Source organism: Oncorhynchus masou, chromosome 15 (assembly GCF_036934945.1).
Source record: "Oncorhynchus masou masou isolate Uvic2021 chromosome 15, UVic_Omas_1.1, whole genome shotgun sequence".
Lineage (NCBI taxonomy): Eukaryota > Metazoa > Chordata > Actinopteri > Salmoniformes > Salmonidae > Oncorhynchus > Oncorhynchus masou.
Genome location: NC_088226.1, coordinates 41,844,428 through 41,857,223, shown reverse-complemented (window position 1 = coordinate 41,857,223; position 12,796 = coordinate 41,844,428). Strand labels below are relative to the sequence as shown.

Sequence of the window (12,796 nt, the reverse complement as noted above, 5' to 3'; positions counted from 1 at the left end):
GGAATTCCAGTGAACCCTTGAAGCGGACTGTGTTAATTGTGTTAAACATTTGTAATGAATTCAATTCGAAGTAAAAAAGTAAACAAAATGACACTACAACAACTTCAGGTAAGATGCTGTATTTATTCTTGGGCCACTTTTACAAATCAGAGTCCCTTTTAAATTAGTTTTCTAGCGTAAGACAACACAGTTGGGCCTAAATCTATTTGTGTGACATAAATGTAACACAAACAATATCATACATAATTACTAATATCATTTTTATAGTTTCTTGTCTTTCCAATGTCCTGTGGAAAAACATAAAAAACCTACTTAAATATGACAAATGTTCTTGCTCGCAGGGAGTGTTTCAAGACTAGTGGCGGACCCCTAGGGAGACCAGAGACAAATGAACTGGGGGACTAGTTGACCGGGATTATTGATAGCGAGCAGCCCCTGGATGGTATTTGGACAGTTCAGATGGGGTCCGCTCCAATCTTCATTTAGTTGGACACATTCATTCAGCATGTTCCATTCCCGCACTGCAGCGAATATGTAATGTTGTCAGTCATCTCTTGCACTCCCATAATAGAAATTCTGTAATGAACTCAATTCTTGTAATGAACTCAACTCAATAATGCAGCAATGTAATCATTTTCTAGAGGAAAATGATCACCATAGCTTGGAAGGGATTAGACGGGATGAAGGTCAGCCTGCTACATCTGCAGTAGCCAGGAGTGAAGACTGTGTCAATATCCTGGGCCAGAGGACAAAAAAGGCTGAGCATGGATGAGAAACTGGCAATGGAATTTCCTGAGACAACTATTTAAAAGAAGCATGAATGAAGAGGAGGAAGAGCGAAACATGAAGAAGCAGTACCAATGTTCTTAGGGGTCCCGATATTTCCATTTGTGAATTAAAACCATCTTTGTTACCAATCCATGGATATTGCTTGCTTCAATCACTTGAGCTATCTTTGGGAGAGAAGTGCTCCATAGCAAAAGCATTTCTGCAGACTTGTCCATTTCTGTCATTACCTGCGTCAACCACGGGAACATCTTCAACATGAGGATCTGGGCAGCCATGCTGTTTGCAGTAATTGTGAAGCACTGCTGTTGCAATTATGACAATGTAGCATCTTATTGGTTGAAAGTGCAACGTGTTTCTGAGACATGTCTCAGAAATGTCTCTTCCATACACCAAACATGCGATCCACGACACCTCTGGTGTGGATATGAGCTTGGTTGTTCCGTTGTTGCTTAGGCCCTATTGCATGAAGATAGGGGTTTAACAAAAAGTGGGTGCTGCATACCCACTGTTACCAAGTATGATTCCACTATGGTGTCCCCCTTCAAGCTGAGCATACAAAGAGAAGTTTTGGAAAATCTGTGCAACAATGTTGGAGAACTGCAAATTGGGAGTGCACACACTTTGTACATTTATTGAGAACCAGTTTTTACGATTCCTGTACTCCTCAACATCTGCTGTAGAGGGAAACAATAACGGTATATCTATACAGCCAATGACTCCGGGCAAGTTCCCATATCCATAGAGCTCTGCCTTGTACTGTAGTTGTCTTGGGCAGCAGTGTCAGAGAACTTGATGTAATTGTTTTTCACTTCATTTAATATTAAAGCACTGAAGACTTTGTGGACTATTCTGCATGTTTACTTACACCACAAAAATCTCCTGTTTCACGATGGAAGGTTCAAGATGCCAAAAACCTCAAGGTGATCAGTACTTGTAGGGAAGGAGGAATGGGTCTTCAGATGTAAGCCTTGGCTCAAGCAAACAAATGACGTCATCTACAGTTTCTTTGTACATACAAAAATGGTCACGGAAATTTGATTTAATCTAAATCATTCAGTGGGTTTGCTCCTGTCTATAACCACCCTTCTGTCTGGCCTTGGTGCTGCTCTTTGATCATCATTGAAATAGTCCAGGTAATCCATTTTCCTCCATTGCCAAGGTCAACCTGGGAGCCAACATCCATTCATCTGAAGTTAAACCTGATCCATTCAACTGAAGTTAAACCTGCCTCTAGGCAGGTTTAATTTAAGCCTTCAATTAGATCTATACTGACCAAAATGTAAACGCAATATGTAACAATTTTACTGAGTTACAGTTCATAAGGAAATCAGTAAATTGAAATAAATGCATTAAGACCTTGTCACACCCTGATCTGTTTCACCTGTCTTTGTGATTGTCTCCACCCTACTCCAGGTGTCACCCATTTCCCCCATTATCTCCTGTGTATTTATACCTGTGTTCTCTGTTTGTCTGTTGCCAGTTCGTCTTGTTTGTTCAAGTCAACCAGCGTTTTTTGTCTCAGCTCCTGATTGTTCCCGTCTCTCTTTTCTCACCCTCCTGGTTTTGACCCTTGCCTGTCCTGACTACGAGCCCACCTGCCTGACCACTCTGCCTGCCCCTGAGGCTGCTGCCGATCTGTACCTTTGCCCCCCTTTGGATTAACGACCTCTGCCTTACCCTAACCCTGAACCTGCCTGCCGCCCACTACTGTTGCCCCACCTCTGATTTACTGACCCGTGCCTGCCTAGAACTGTCTATTGCCTGCCACTGTTGGAATATTAAACTATTGTTTTTTCGACGTGGTATGCATCTTGGTCTTACCTTCATACCTGATAGTACGAACTCGCCATGACTGACCCAGCAGACCCGGACCAGTTGCGCAACGTCATCTCCTCCCAAGGAGCTTCCATTGGTAGGCACGAAGAATTGGCCGCCCCACCGGCCACTCCACCTTCCCGGAAGCCCCGGTTACCTCCTCCAGAACGCTTTAATGGAGAGCCGAGCACCTGTTGGTCGTTTTTATCTCAGTGTACCCTCATTTTCGAGCTTCCGCCCTCCTCCTTCCCCTCGGATCACTCCAAAATAGCCTACCTTATCATCCTGATGTCTGGAAGGGCTCTCACCTGGGCTACCGCCGTATGGGAAAAGCAGCCTTCCATATGCGTGAAGGGTTTGTGGGAGAGGTGAGGAAGTTCTTTGCTGCCCTGAAGCTAATCCAGCTCCGGTAGGATGCCCGCACTGTGGCCGACTATGCGGTGGATTTCCGTACATTGGCAGCGCAGAGTGCGTTGATCCAGTAAGCACTGTTCGACATGTTCCTGCACCGCGTTTCAGAGGAGGTTAAGGACAAGCTTGCGGCTCAGGAGTTACTCACAGATTTTGACTCCCTCGTTACTTTGACCAGCCGCATCAATGGGAGATTGCGGGACCGACGGTTGGAGAGGAAATTTGATTTCACTCACACGTCCAGGGATTCCAGCTCGCTTCTTAGTCATCCCAGAAGTCCCCGACAGTCCCATGGCCGAGAGCACCTGAGATTTCCCCACCTTTATCAAGAGTCACTGTGGAGGACCGAGGCACTGTTTCTCGAGCGCACGCAACTAGGTAGGGCTGGGCTGTCGCCAGCGGAACAGCAGCACAAGGAGCTGTCTGTATTGAAGGACTTTTGGTCATTTTGTGTCCTCGTGCCTGGTTAAAGACCAGGCTCACCGGTAGGAGCGAGTACCCTGGTGGGCCACATGTGGAACTTTTCTGCTTCCCTTACTTGCACCCCTTATCATGTCATTCTGCTGTGGGGAAATCAGTCCAAATCTCTCCAGGTCCTCATTGACTCTGGGGCCGATGAGAGCTTTTTGGACGCCACACTGGCTTCCGAGCTGAACATCCCCACTCAGCCCATCCCATCAACCTACAGATGTCGGAGAATCACAGCAAGACCATTCAGTTCCTGCTCATCAAGTCCCACCAGATCCCTGTGGTTTTGGGATTCTCCTGGCTCCAGCAACGCAACCCACTCATACACTGGTCTACTGGTGCCATCATGGGCTGGAGTCCGTTCTGCCACGCACATTGTCTGAAGTTGGCTCAACCTGCCCCCTGACGTCTTCCCAGGGGTCTCGGAGGTGGTTCCGGATCTCTCCGCCATTCCCGCGGAGTACCAAGACCTCTTGGAGGTGTTCAGCAAGTCCTGGGCCACTTCTCTTCTGCTGCATTGCCTCTATGACTGAGGGATTGACCTTCTCCCTAGCACCACACTGCCCCGGGAGCATCTGTACTCACTGTCGGGACCTGAAACCAAGGCTATGGAGGACTCCAATGAGGACTACATTGGGGACTCCCTAGCTACTGGATTTATCCGTCCCTCTTCCTCTCTGACTGGAGCAGGGTTCTTCTTTGTGGAGAAGAAGGACAAGACCTTGTGCCCGTGCATTGACTATTGGGGACTCACTTACGGTTAAGAACCGTTACCTGCTACCAGTCATTTCCTCGGCCTTAGAGCCGCTCCAGGGGGCCACTGTGTTTTTCAAGCTGGATCTACGGAACACCTACCACCTGGTGTGGATACGAGAGGGGGACAAGTGGAAGACCACCTTCAACATGGCCAGTGGCCACGAGTATCTGGTCTTGCCTTTTAGCCTCACCAATGTGTTCGCTGTGTTCCAGTGTCTGGTAAATGATGTTCTCCGCAAAATGTTGAACCGGTTAATTTTCAACTACATTGATGACATCCTCGTCTACTTCTCTACCGGCCGGCAATATGCCCCCCCCAAGAACACGTGCTCCACGTCCGACAGGTACTTCAACGCCTTCTGGAGAATCAGATGTTTGTGAAGGCAGACGAGTGCGGGTTCCATCGCTCCACCATCCCCTTTCTGTGTTACATCATCTCTTCTGGGAGTGTCCAGATAGATTGCGGGAAGGTGAGAGCGGTGGTGGATTTGCCTCCGCCTACGTCCAGAGTGCAGCAGCAACGTTTCCAACTTTCCCAACTTTTATCTCTGCTTTATCTGACCCCAAACTTTTGAACGGTAGTGTACATGTAAATAATAAAAAATACAAAAATAAACAAATATTATTCTTCCATTAGGGCATGAGTAATCACTGTCCTGATATCAGAAGCTCTTTTCAGTTATAATGTTTCTGCTACTGTCTCTTATGTACAAAATAAGTTACAATAACGCAAAAAACACACAATCGCACAATTGGTTAGGGGACCATAAAACGGCAGCCATCTCCTCCGGCGCCATTATAAAACCATGTGCCTTTTACTAAGGAGTGGCTTCAGTCTGGCCACTCTACCATAAAGACCTGATAGGTGGAGTGCTGCAGAGATTGTTGTCCTTCTGGAAGGTTCTCCCATCTCCACAGAGAAACTCTGGAGCTCTGTCAGAGTGACCATCGGGTTCTTGGTCAACTCCCTGACCAAGGCCCTTCTATGGCAATTCCTTCAACCTAATTTTATTTTATTTTACCTTTATTTTACTAGGCAAGTCAGTTAAGAACAAATTCTTGTTTTCAATGACAGCCTAGGAACAGTGGGTTAACTGCCTGTTCAGGGGCAGAACGACGGATTTGTACCTTATCAGCTCGGGGATTCGAACTTGCAACCTTTCGGTTACTAGTCCAAAACTCTAACCACTAGGCTACCCTGCCGCTCATGGCTTGGCTTTTGCTCTGACATGTGTTGTCACCTGTGGGACCTTATATAGACAGGTGTGTGCCTTTCCAAATCATGACCAATGAATTAAATTTATCAAAGACGGACTATAATCAAGTTGTAGAGACATCTAAAGGATGATCAATGGGAACAGGATGCACCTGAGCTCAATTTGGAGTCTTATAGCAAATGGTCTGAATATTTATGTAGATCATGTATTTCTGTTTTCTATTTTTTTATACATTTGCAACCACCACCTGTTTTCACTTTGTCATTATGGGGTATTGTGTGTAGATTGATGAGGACAAAAAAAAACATTTAATCAATTTTAGAATAAGGCTGTAAGGTAACAAAATGTGGAAAAAGTCATGGGATCTACATACTATCCGCATGAACTGTATGTTACTTTGCAGAGTACAGATAGACCACAAACTTCCACGTCCACATGATATCCCTATCCCATATACATGATACTCCCTTCAAGCCTTTTAAAGCCTTCACTATATGCACCCTTTTATGCTCCATAAGCAGAACAAAAAATGACAGTGGCAAAATCATTAAACACAACATTTTGTGATCAAATTATCAAATGAATGACCTTTTTTATTATCAATTATAAAGCAACATAAAAGTATAATGGTTGTGTCTTGAAGAGTGTTTATGTTGAAAATGTACAGCTTCAAATGCTGACGGAAAAGTTACCTTTGAATTTTTGATTTTATTTTTACTGGGTAATCTCAATGGACTTTTGTATTGACAGAGCCTTCAATAAAATGATCCACTGATAAATTGTGTGGAGATCCAATTATGTAACAATGTTATCTACTGAGTCAGTAATGATTCAGAGGTTACATTGCACTAGCATTCAAAGGCCCTGTTGTATTGAAGGATAATCCAATATTAACCACTACCTAAGCATTATTATATCCACTTTTTGTTTGTCTGAACAAACACAAAATAGGAATATGGTGACGTGATGAAACTAATAGGGTTAAAAGTCCACAGCAACTCTTGTTTCAGTCTAATGTGGAAAGCTAAATGATCTTGCAAATCCAAGTATTATAGCCATATGTCTACTTGTAGACTTGGCCCACATTTTTATGACAGTATTATTTCGCCTCCAATACAGTAGACGGCGACCTGTGTCTTTGGTCGGCAGCACAGGCACTGTGAAAAAAAGAAAGATATACCGGATATGGATTTTGTTCGCGTGGAGTCGTTTCCGGAGACATTTCAGTGCTGATGATGCAGTCATAAGATAATACATTAATTAAAGTATTTAATTCGCGCGATAAAGGAACAGCAATTATCTTTCAGTGCATACAATATTTTTGGGGGGATCAGCACTGCGTTACAAAATGATCCCAACCAAACGCTTGCTAGCGTAGCTATGTCCTCAAAGCCGCTGCAAAGCAATGTTGTTGCTAGCTAACGACGTTGCGTGAGGGACCATAGCTAACGTAACTCGATAGCTAGTTTTCTCCTCGCCATCATATTTACGTTGACTATTCCGTTACCTCCAACGCCTCTGCAGTAGCATTATGGTGTACTGTGTCAATGGGCATTTGTCTTGTAACTATCTAATTTTCTATACATAGAAAACGTTGTTTAGTTTAATAACTTTTCAAAACCAACTACTCCGAGTTCGGCTAACGTTAATGTTAGCTTCTAACTCACGACATTGTTCAACGCAAAGACCGCTACGAAACCCTACTATCAACGCAAGGCTTTCTTCCAGTTTCGTTTGTACTACGTTAACTTGACAAGCTTGCTAGTTGTCTGGAATACGATGGCTTCTTCGTCGGGAAACGATGACGACCTCACCATTCCCAGGGCAGCTATCAACAAAATGATCAAAGAAACTTTGCCTAACGTACGGGTGGCCAACGATGCGAGAGAACTTGTTGTGAACTGTTGCACAGAATTCATACATCTAATTTCATCAGAGGCGAATGAAATATGTAACAAGTCTGAAAAGAAGACTATATCTCCTGAACATGTTATTAATGGTTAGTGATTTGTGTCTTTATCTTTTATTTATTTATTTTACCTTTATTTAACCAGGTAGGCAAGTTGAGAACAAGTTCTAGTTCTAGTCAGTGCCAACATATTTCAATGCATTATTGTACTGTGTGGGTGTTTCCCATTCTTGCCATGTGTTTTGAAGTTGATGTCTGTTAGCAATCAACTAGCCTGGTCCCACATTTTGTTCTGTCTTACCAGCTCAAAACAATCAGATCTTGATCCAGGCTAGCTGTGTACTATTAGGTCCTCAATAATCAAGTGACAAGATAGTTTTCAGTTTTTCCCCCCTAACCTTGTATTCATAATTTTCCACAGCACTTGAAAGCCTGGGTTTTGCGTCGTACATCACAGAGGTGAAGGATGTCTTGCAGGAATGTAAAACTGTAGCACTTAAGAGGAGAAAGGCCAGCTCTCGCCTGGAAAACCTGGGTATACCAGAGGAAGAGCTCCTTAGACAACAACAGGAACTCTTTGCTAAGGTAATGTTAAAGTTTGTAGTCTGAGTGCTAGTCTGTTTGTGCTGTCTTGCCACAATAGAGTTGGCAAAAGCACAAACCGATCTGGGACTAAGTTGTCAGCCCAAAACAGTAAAAAACAGTCAAGACACAGTAATACGATCAAGACTGATAACCTGTGTTAGGAGGTTCAAGTTGCATAACCTAATAGGAGTCAGACCATTTCCTGTTGCATGTCTGACTCTACACTTTCACACACAGATCACATGGTAAGTGTACATTGCCTGATGATCTCATCTTTGATTAATACCCTTCATACATGAACATGTCAATTCCCAACACCAGTTTCTACAGGAGCGACGGTACAAAAATGAGAGCCTGGACTGGGAAGTCAACCCCGGGTCTCTGGTGGGGGATAGTATATGCATAGAGTTGTGGTGTTACACACAACCTGAATCACTAACTCTGACTAACCTGTTTATTATGTTCCAGGCACGGCAACAGCAAGCAGAGCTAGCCCAGCAGGAGTGGCTTCAGATGCAGCAGGCTGCCCAGCAGGCCCAGTTGGCTGCAGCATCTGCCAGTGCTGGACAGCAGGCTGGCTCCTCACTGGATGAAGATGATGAGGATGACATGTGATGATGATGACCCCTGTGGCCTGGAATTTGGGCAACAACAAAAAGGCAGGGTCATCTTCATAAGGGCACACCGTAGCAAAACATTTTGCAATGGATACTGAAAGCAAGCGTTTCTTATTGGATCACTACAGATAGTAGGCTACCACCCTGTTCCGGGCTGTTTTCTCCCTGTTTCGTGCCTATTGAACACGACCCAGGCCATATCCCTTTTCTTTGGACAGTGTCAGCAAGCAGCCCTCTCTCTTCCAACGCTCTCATTGGTAGAGATCTGAGCTATGTAGAGGCATAATGCTCGTAATCCCACCAGTCCAGTATCAGGCGTACATGTTGTTATGGACAGTTTCAAGCTATATAGATAGACATATTTTTTTTGAATTTGACAGTAGTATCTGAAAATGCACTTATTTGGATAAAGATGCATTTTCAAGCATTACCCCCACTCAGCTGAAATTTTATTTTTGCCAATCACAAATCAAATGTTAACTCCGTCATGGAATTGTCATGTGCTGTGTGATTTGGAGATTATTGTTGGATGCAAGGTAGAATGGAACATGCTGAAGGTAGAAAGTGTATTGGGAAAAAAAGTATCATGGTTTTGGCTATGTTGAGAAAAGAACATTAGTACACTTCAGGTACTGCTCCTTTAGATTGTTTCTACTAGATTATGTGGGGGGTTCAGGAGAACAGCTCCTCACTCTTTGCCAAAGGTGGGCTTTACTTATTTCTCCTACCCATTTGTGGTCCTTTTTTTGGTAGTAGTTTTGACATAAATAGTTCCTTACAAAGAAGGGGGTATGTTTGTTTAACAGGACAGATGTGTCTAAAACAGCACCCTATGTCCTATATAGTGCATTTCATTTGACCAGAACCCTATAGGCCCTGGTCAAGTATTGCACTATAATGGGAATAGGGTGCCATTTGGGATGCACACAATATTTCTGAAACACTTAGGGGGGGTTGTGAATATGTATTTGATTTGTAAAATTGGGTTTGAAAATGCTTTTATTTTAGCTCAGTCGTTATCAAAGTAGGTTGATGCTTTTTTTTCTTATGTTCACCTACAGTATTGCTAATTGATTAGCTACTCATTTCAGAATATTTTTGACTCATAGAACCAAATATATAGGTTGCATCCCAAATGGCACCCTCTTTCCTATGTAGTGTAATACTTTTTTACTAGAACCCAATTGGCCTTGGTCATAGTGCACTATATATGGAATAGGGTGCAATGTGGGACACAACTTAACAACCCTGAGCATCCCAAATGGCACCCTCTTTCCTATGTAGTGTAATACTTTTTTACCAGAACCCAATTGGCCTTGGTCATAGTGCACTATATATGGAATAGGGTGCAATGTGGGACACAACTTAACAACCCTGAGCATATGAGATGAGGCCAAGGTGTATGTTCCATGTGTAGAACAAAGAGACTTGGGTGCAATGTGCACTCAGGTTACTGTTCACAATGCTGATGGTAACTTTCACTTTGTAAAAATGCTTTATCTTGGCTTAATCTGTTTTTGTTTGCATCCCAAATGGCAGCCTATTTCCTTTGGTGCATATGAATACTTTAGTTCTAGTCAAAAGTAGTGCACCATGTAGGGAATAGGGTGCCATTTGGGGCGTACCCTTATTTTTTTCTCCAGTGTGGAAGGAAAAAGTTGCATTGTGAATGTGTGGTGAATTGTTTAAAAATGTAAAGATTGGTAACCTCTAGGTGTGATACACATTCACATGCCTTCTATAAAGTTGTATTCTTTAAGCAATAAAGTTAACATGTTTTATAGAGACCAATCCTTCCTCTTAATGTTTTGTGGAGTTATTTACAGTCCTTTCCTAATTTTTTTGTTAACTATACTATGCTAGCCCCCTCACTTTTTCATCCTCATGGACAAAAGCTGTACTTTTTTATTTTATTTACTATGACCAACAAGTCACACAATATGCTGTTATGATACATTTCCACCATATTCCAAGCAATGTAAATCCAATGTTTAGACACATCTGGCTAAATGATTCGAAATGGGAAAACTGTAATATACTGGAATGTAAAATATTTGCAATGAGTCTAATGTGCACTGACTGTAAGTTGCTCTGCATAAGAGTCTGCTAAATCAGTGGTTTCCAAACTGGTGTGCGAGAGGTCGCCCCCCCTCCAGTTTACAACGGATACTGAAGAGTGTTTCCTATTGGATAACTACTGATATATACAGGGCATTTGGTAAGTATTCAGACCCCTTGACTTTTTGTTACATTTTGTTACATTACAGCCTTATTCTAAAATGGATTCAATTATTTTTCCCTCATCAATCTTCACACAATACCCAATAAAGTTTTTAATGACAGCTTTTTAGAAATGTATGCAAATGTATAACAAAAATAAACTAAATTATCAACTTTACATAAGTATTCAGACCCTTTTCTCAGTACTTTGTTTAAGCACCTTTAGCAGCGATTACAGCCTTGAGCTTTCATGGGTCTGACACTACAAACTTGGCACACCCATTCTTTGCAGATCCTGTCAAGCTCTGTCAGGTTGGGTGGGGAGTGTCTCTGCACAACTATTTCAGGTCTCTCCAGAGATGTTCGATCGGGTTCAAGTCCAGGCTCTGGCTGGGCCGCTCAAGGACATTCAGAGGCTTGTTCCGAAGGCACTCCTGCGTTGTCTTGTCTGTGCTTAGGGTCGTTGTCCTGTTGGATGGTGAACCTTCGCCCAAGTAAGAGGTCCTGATCGCTCAAGTTGTAGAAACATCTTAAGGATGATCAAAGGAAGCAGGATGCATTTTAGCTCAATTTTCAGTCTCAAGGCAAATGGTCTGAATACTTATGTAAATAAGGTATTTCAGTTTTTATTTTTAATACATTTGCAAACATGTCTAAAAAATGTTTTTTAGCTCTGTCATTATGGGGTATTGTGTGTAGATTGATGAGGATTCGTTTTTAATCCATTTTCCTATAAGGTTGTAACAAAATGTTGAAAAGGGAAGGGGTCTCAATACTTTCCGAATGTGCTGTTTATATATATATATATATATATTAAAGTAACTCAGCCCAGCTTTAAACTTGCTCTTGAAAATGTTTATAATAAAATGTGCAAGTTGCAATTTTGAAATTGGGTAGTGCATCATCAGTTTCTCTTGTCATGTTAGCTATTGCATACCTTACAGATCTATTTATAACTTGTCAGAAATGTCCAGATTAACTAGCATATTTTTATTTCGTTTTTTTAGCCCATAGATATTGTTGACATTCTTTTGTCACTCAAATATTACACGAATACACATTAGACATGGAAAATGCATAGAAATACAATAACATTTGCTTTAAAACAGCATAACTTTCTTTGCACGCCTTGATTTTTTTTATGGGGGGGGGATTGCAGGAAATAAACTTTATTCCTGCAAAATTCTTTCCACCAACAAGAGGGGTGTGAACGGTTTGTGTCATGAACAATGCTTGTGCCCATAGAAATAGACGTGGTGCGCGAGCAGGGAGGCCGCGTGATGTTCCCCAATGCTGGAAGGGGGGCCCGAGTGAAAAAGTTTGGGAACCCCTGTGCTAAATGACCAAAATGTAAATGTAGACTTAAGTAACCAACCATTGTGGACCTGGTACAATACATACATCATTACGGATTTGACAAATATCCACTTTGTTAGATCAGATTTGTTGAATGTGCCGTTCGTTTTGGTTGTGTTTCAGATTATTTTTGTGCCAAATAGAAATTAATGGTAAGTAATGTATTGTGTCATTTAGGGGTGTCAATAATTTTGGACCCCTACCTTTTTGAGAAACACTGTTATTACTTGTTAAACTAAATCTCTTTCTCTGAGAAATTGTATAAGTATAATATAATTTCCTAACTTCTTTGAACGTACAATATAGATCAGTATTTGCATTATTTATTTTATGTAGACAGTCATTATTGTTAATCTTTATCAAGGGTGCCAATAATTTTGTACCCCATTGTATATAAATATATTATACAAACTCGCACTCTGTCTACGACTTGATGTTAGGAGCATTATCGTCATACATGTGGTAAAGCGCTATGACATGCATATCATGGTTTGTCAATTTATTAACTTTGCCAATGATATATGATATTTTACCTTATCATTATATAAATGTGCATTGTCAAATGTATGATATGCGATTTGTCTTGCACATGCATTCCTGTTTGGTATTGACTGTTACAGTATGTGGGTGCAAATAAACTTGAACTTGATAAG

At 42.0% G+C, this 12,796-nt stretch overlaps 1 protein-coding gene across 1 annotated transcript; it reads left to right on the top strand.

Annotated features, from left to right (window-relative positions):
• Positions 1-6,638: 6,638 nt before the first annotated feature.
• On the top strand, positions 6,639-10,358 carry LOC135556256 (protein Dr1-like). The gene is made up of 3 exons (XM_064989299.1): positions 6,639-7,455; positions 7,787-7,950; positions 8,419-10,358. The coding sequence occupies exons 1-3, from the start codon at positions 7,236-7,238 to the stop codon at positions 8,563-8,565; spliced, it is 531 nt and encodes a 176-aa protein (XP_064845371.1). The 5' UTR covers positions 6,639-7,235; the 3' UTR covers positions 8,566-10,358.
• Positions 10,359-12,796: the final 2,438 nt, after the last annotated feature.

What these genes read in the sequence shown, in the direction of transcription:
- LOC135556256 (XM_064989299.1), top strand. Translation starts at nt 7,236, where the DNA reads ATGGCTTCTTCGTCGGGAAACGATGACGACCTCACCATTCCCAGGGCA. An exon ending in TCCTGAACATGTTATTAATG is followed by an intron (nt 7,456 to 7,786) that starts GTTAGTGATTTG and finishes AATTTTCCACAG; the next exon opens with CACTTGAAAGCCTGGGTTTT. An exon ending in AACAGGAACTCTTTGCTAAG is followed by an intron (nt 7,951 to 8,418) that starts GTAATGTTAAAG and finishes ATTATGTTCCAG; the next exon opens with GCACGGCAACAGCAAGCAGA.